Consider the following 6,060-nt stretch of genomic DNA (forward strand, 5'->3'; position numbering starts at 1 on the left):
GCGCGCGCTCCGGGAACTCGGCGTAACTCCAGGGACGCCGCGGGTTGCCAAGGTGTTTTCTCTTGGATGGAGGATTTTTCTCTTATACACTTTTTATAATTTTTTAAAATTTCAAATGGAGCTTTAAAACTTAAGGTAAAAAAAAGTTTCTGGGCCAGAAAACAAGGTCATCGGAGAAGTAATGGGGAATTCCGCTTCCAAACTAGAGTGGGAAACGTGCGGGGGCTAGGGGCGCCCTGCTGGGGGCCGGAACTCCGAGGGCTGAGGGAAGCTGGCGGGGCCCCTGGGCGTGCGGACCCGGCCGCCTCGGCGCGCCAGGCCACCGGATCAGGGGCGGTGGGAGCCCAGCGAGCTCAGGGACGGCACAGCTAGCTGCTCCCAGGCCTAGCTCCGGCCCCGCCTGGTCCTGAGCTGGGTCCAGGAGCCGAGGCCGCCCCCGCCCACCCAGCCAGCCAGCCAGCCACCCACCCACCCCTCCGAGGGCGCGATTTCTCCGGAGCCGGGCCAGGCTCAGGCTGGCTTTCCTTGGTGTGCGTGGGAAGCGGGCGGCCTGCGCACGCACCCGCTAGGGCAGGACCCGGAGGAACCCGTCCCCTCAACACTCACTCCGGGGCCGATGCTTTGACTTCTTCCTCCGGAAGCCATGGCACAAGCCCGGTGGTCCGCGCCATAACCGCATCCTCCCTGTCCTGAAGGCTGCGCCCAGCCCGCGCCGGCCCCCCCGGGCCCGCACCCGGGACCTAATTCAATCGCCCCCGGCCTAATGAATAGCTGTGCGCTAATCAGATCTCCGAACGCTTATGAATTTATGCGTGCCGCCTCTCCTCTCGCGGCCGATGCGCACCACCCGGGGTCGCTTCCGAAGGCACCAAGTGGGACTGGCCAGGAGCTCGGGCCATGGGGGGCGGGGGTCTTCATCGCCCGGTAGGGGTATCGCCGGAGCCGGGACTCAGGGCCGCGCGCCCTGTCCTGAGTCCCCGGCCCCGGCCCGCGGAGCCCGGCGCTTACCTGCCAGCCCCGGGCTCTCCGGAGCTGCCCCGCCGGCCGTGCCGCCCGAAGCGGGCTCCCAATTCCGGAGCCCCGCCCGCGGCCCGAGCCCCCACCCAGGTCAGAGATACCCGCGGGGAAAGGCCGGCAGGGGCCGTGCGCCCGCTTCCCCTTTCTGTCTGGATTCCTTTGATCCGCTGGCTCTCTGCAGCACCTCGGCTCCGGGGCTGCCGGGGTCAGCCCGCGGGGGTCCTGGAAACGGTCCCCAGCTTATCTCCTTTCATCAAGCGGCCTCGGGCCGCCTTGAAACCGCGGAGCCAGTAATTGCTTTTTTCAGGAGGCCCTGTGCGGACTAGACAACAGCCAATCAGCGCCTTGTTTACACTCGGTGATTGACAGCCTACTGGCGGAGTGCCAGCCAATCCCGGAGGTCCTGCGGGAGAGGGCGGGGGGGCGGGGAAAGGAAGGTGACAACAGAAGGCCTCCGGCTTAACCCCTTCGTGTCCCTACCGGAATGAGCCGGCGGAGAATTTCTAACGCGTGTGCCTGTGTTGCTTGGCATCTAGTATAAAAACGATTTTTTTTTGGTCCCCCAGAGGGGCAGGCAGAGCTTCACGTGGAGAAAGAGAAGTAAAAATAATGTATCCATCGCCACTAAGGCATCGCCTTGACTCCAGAGAATAAATAGCATATTGTTGGGAAACCAAATCTAACAGAAATATTTGGAGAATATCTTTAAAAGTAGTTTGCATCTGATTACGATGAAGATATTCGTTCAGTGGCTCTTTTAATTGAGGCGAGAATTTAGCAGATATGCAGGAAAGCAACATAGAATTTAGCAGATATGCAGGAAAGTAACATTGAAAAATACCATGCGTGGTTTCCACACCGTGGGTATCAAGGTGAACATATTTTAAAAATCTAGTTGCAGATGAAGAAGGGGAAATCTTTGTTATGGCCATAAACCCCCGATTTTCATTTTGATCGGTGCTGCGTTGCAAAATGTAGCCAAAAGAGATAAAAACTGAGGTTCCGCAGATAGGTGGCCAGAGATACAGGACCTTCTCCCCAGGGTCTGATCCCTGGGGCAGGGGGAGGAGAGGACCAGGCAGGCGACTCTAGAGCCCGTGATACCCAGGTTGTGGGCATGGGACATTCCTGAGCTCGGTCAGAGCAGGCGGAGGCCTCGGAGTGGTGGAAGGGCCGGGCAACCCGGGGAGGCCTCCATGCTTGGGACTCGGGCCTACCTGTGCCGGGTTCAGCCACCTGCTAGACAAATCCCAGGTATTTTAAAGAGCATCTGCTTCAACGCGTGTTGCTGTTTCTTCTCCTGGCCTCTGTGCTCCAGACGCCAAACTTTATACCTGCTGGGTTAAATTTAAAAAAAAAAAAAAAAAAAAAAAAAAGCAAAAGCCTTCCCCGCGGCGTGGACACGGGCTCCCACTCGCCCCTGCTCCCTCTCCCGCCCTGCGCCAACACATTCCCATTCAGCAGCAACGATCTGCGCAAAGGAGCTGCGCAGTCGCCGGGCTTGAATTAGGCGCCATCGGGCTCAGTAGTAGCCCTGCTGCTCCCTGATTGGCAGCTCCCTGGCCCGGCGCCAGCCTATTGGGAGGCCTGTTTACGCCGAATGAGTGGCACGAGCTCCCGGCAGAGGAGGGCCGCGCGGCCAATCAGCGCGCAGGCTGCTCGGGGCTGAGTGGCACGAGCTTATTAGTATGCAGGGCCCGTGGCTCGCCGCGCCGGGCTGCAGGTTTGAGAGCCGCTCTGGATGGGCTCGCTAGAGTCGTTGTTGTGGAAGCGGTGCATTTACAGTGCAACAGTCAGCACATTGAAAATACCAATAGGAATACAAAACAAAGTCACATTTACTGGTTTAATTGTATTGCATTCAATTGTATCCAGGAAACAGCCTCCAGTAAGTAACTGAAATTGCTTTCATTTTTTTGTTTTTGTATTTTTATTATTTTATTTTTTATTTTGGCTTTGGGGATATACAATTTTTTTAGTAAGAGAAATTCAGGGTTGCGATGTTAAGAAGTATATATCTTCCCTTTTTAAAAATCCGTTATAATGTCGAGCAGGCTTTTTCTTTTTTAAAGATGGACTATATATAAGAGCGATTTTTTCTCCCTTTGAAAAATCTTATCGATCGCTTTAAAATTCCCCCCGTAATGCGTCCTTGCTTTGCTCTGAGCGCTTGTTGTCTCGATCGACACCCAGCATTAAAAATAAATGATCGCGACAGGACAGGGACCGCCAGGCTGCGTCTGGCGCAAGCCGCGCGGGCGGCTCCGGGTGGACAGTCGGCGAGGTCCCCGACGCAGCCAACGCGCTCCCGGCTCTGGCGGCACCACGAACGAACCCCAGTTGTTCGCCCCCCACACACCCTGCTCCCCTCCCCCGAGCAGCCTCGGGTCAGCCCCGCCCGGTCGCTCCGCGGCGCTGGGAAGCGGCTGGCTCGCGCTGGCCGAGGCGGCCCGAGCCGCCTACCAGAGGGGCTTACCGGCCGCCGGCCGCGTGCGGGGCGAGGGACCGGGCGGAAAGGGGTAACCGCGAGGTTTTGGGGGGTTCGTTTCCCAGAGCCTAATTCATTTTAGGGCATTTCAGAAAATTTTTTCCGGGGGGGGGTGAGGGTGGAGGACGTAGGTGGCCAAGCGAGGCTAGCGCAGCGGGGCTTTCTCCCCGCGCGCATTCCGGGCGGTGTGCGGGGCTCAGGCCACCGCCCGCGAGGCGGGGTCTGCGGGCGGGTGCGCCCTGGGGTGCGGGGGTCCGGCGCGGCCCCGGGCCTCGGTCCTCTCCCGGCGTGCGGGGGGGATGGTGTCGGGCGCGACCGTTTCGCAGGGAGCGGGTTCTGTGGCGGCGCCCGAGCAGCCCGCGCCCCGCGCGCGCCGGGCCCCAGCCCAGCCTGCAGGTCCCACAACGCCAGCGCACTCGGAGACGGCGCCGGGGGATGCGGGCGGCCGAAGCAAGGGCAGGTTTTTCCGTGTATAAGTTAAAACCGAAGCAAACCCGAAGGAGCCTCACATCCTGGAGCGCTTGAGCCACGCGCAGAGGGACGGGCGGCTCCAGGGACCGCGCCGCGGGGTCCTGGGGAGGAGCCCGGCTTTCCGAGGTTCGGCTGTTTCCAAAATACCCTTGTCAGCGATTTTCCAGCCGGCGTGGGGCCGCGTGCCCGCCACCGTTTTCGCTCCGTTTCCTCTCTGAGTCCGGCCCGATCCGAGGCTGGAGCTGTGCTTTGCTGCGGCCTCTCCTGGAGCTGGGGGGAGGGGGCTCGGAGCCCTAGGACTCGCGAATGGCGGCGCCTGAGCTCCGGGCTCGGGGCTCCGGGCCCAGGCCGGGGCGGCCCGCTCCCTGCCTGGCTCGTGTTCCGCAGGCCCCCAGGAGCCGCTCTCTGGCGGGCGGTGAGGCGCAGCGCGGCCTCTCCCCGGGAGCAAAGAGCACAAAGAAAAGCTCCCTCCGACCTGGTAAGAATCTCTGTGGCACAGACGAGCGACAATAACCCACCTCCTTCCGCGTAAAAAGTCTAGCGGGCTAGTGGGGAAGGATCAATCCAGCCCGCGATCCACCCGCTGAAGGTGAAGATTGAAATTGCTGCTGGTAACCAAGCCCGCGTCCCGAGAATCGAGAGCAACTCTTTCTTTCTCGACAATTTTGGAATTTCTTATCGGTAAAAAGAAACCCCACAAAACAAAAGCATAGCATACACGGCTCCCCGGAGGCCGCCGGGAAGCCCCCCACCCCCCGCGCGCGCAGCCCCGGGCCCTCCGCGCCTTTGAAGCCGCAGGTTCCCGACCTCCCTCCCCTCCTTTCCCTTTGTCCCTCCCCGCGCCCCCCGGCCCCTAGCCCGGCGCGGGCAGCCCCTCCCTCCCCTGACCCCGGAGCGGGCAGCCCCCTCGCCCGGCGCTCCCCCGGCCCTGGAGGCCGGGCGCTCGCTCTGCAGGCCGGAGCGGCGGCGAGCCGAGTTATTTGTTAGACCGGGGTAGAGAGCTGACGATCCCCAGAGGGAGGAAGCCCCAAACCCCTTTGTATAAAGTTGAGAGACAAAGAGAACTCTTTGTGTAGGTTCCGTTTATTTACAATGCAAAAGCTCTCCGAATAAATATTAAAAAGCTTATCAGCTGAGCAAATATGTATTCACTTAATACATTATGTTTTCGGTTGTAGATTAAATCAAACACAAAATAGTCTGCAAATAAGACGTGTAGAACCTGTAGCATTAAATATAGCAATTTAAAATGGTATTCACAAAATGGAAAACATCTTAATCGCTTTATTGTCACGATGGGACGGCTAAAAAAAATCAGAAGACTTTCTGCAAAGTTCACAGTTAAGAATATTAAGCCTACCCATCTCCCTGTTGTTAAGGTGATATCAAACATTAAAACAATGCAGATTTAGGAAATGAGGAGAAATGTGTCGAATGAAAGCGGTCCTCCACGCGGGCGCACAGCCGTCCAGTCTATGTGTTGCTCCGCCGTTCCGCACTCAGCGTCTGAAATTACCCCCAATTTCGCTTCCGAGTGGACTCTCGGCGTTGGGTGGGGGTGGAAGAGAAGGGAGGTGGGGGGCATTAAGTGCCCAGCCGGGAGGTGGAGGTGCACGACGGAGGCCGGGGGTCTGCTGGGACGTGGGCAGCGGTGAAGGTTGCACTGGGCCCGGGCACTTGTCCGCCTCCCCAGGGCCCAGCCCAGCGTCGCAAACCCCACGTCCCCCGGCAGTGCAGAGACAGGCCTCGGCTCGGCGACCCGGGGCAGGCGCTGAAGGGAGAAATAATGTGGCCGATTTGGGGCGTTGAGAGAAAACAATTTCTGACTCTCAAATCGCCCCCCTCCAAACCTCCAATCCTCAGAGGAAGATCCTGGGCGAATTTGACTGGGGGGCGGGGTGATTGTTCCAGCCTCTCCAGGAAGCTCCCGGCTCCGGGACGGCCGACCGGGCACTGCGGCGTGGCGGCCCAGGTGACGCCGCCGGCGGACGTAGACCCCTGGGGCTCCGGGGAGCTGGCCCGGAGTCCTAGCTCGGCAATGCGGAGTGGGGACCTGGTCCCGTTAGGGATGTTGGCGGGGGGGG

At 59.8% G+C, this 6,060-nt stretch overlaps 1 protein-coding gene across 1 annotated transcript in view; it reads left to right on the top strand.

Annotated features, from left to right (window-relative positions):
• The first annotated feature begins 836 nt into the window (after positions 1–836).
• BAHCC1 (BAH domain and coiled-coil containing 1) overlaps positions 837–6,060 on the top strand; it is a 59,647-nt gene continuing 54,423 nt past the window's right edge. The window contains exons 1-7 of the mRNA XM_024760628.1: positions 837–1,107; positions 1,199–1,307; positions 3,399–3,536; positions 3,832–3,955; positions 4,364–4,454; positions 4,834–4,969; positions 5,888–6,037. Coding sequence (XP_024616396.1) covers positions 837–1,107; positions 1,199–1,307; positions 3,399–3,536; positions 3,832–3,955; positions 4,364–4,454; positions 4,834–4,969; positions 5,888–6,037 — 1,019 coding nt within the window. The remainder of the gene's footprint in view (positions 1,108–1,198; positions 1,308–3,398; positions 3,537–3,831; positions 3,956–4,363; positions 4,455–4,833; positions 4,970–5,887; positions 6,038–6,060) is intronic.

This window comes from Neophocaena asiaeorientalis, unplaced genomic scaffold (assembly GCF_003031525.2).
Source record: "Neophocaena asiaeorientalis asiaeorientalis breed wild unplaced genomic scaffold, Neophocaena_asiaeorientalis_V1.1 scaffold30, whole genome shotgun sequence".
NCBI classification, from domain to species: Eukaryota; Metazoa; Chordata; class Mammalia; order Artiodactyla; family Phocoenidae; genus Neophocaena; species Neophocaena asiaeorientalis.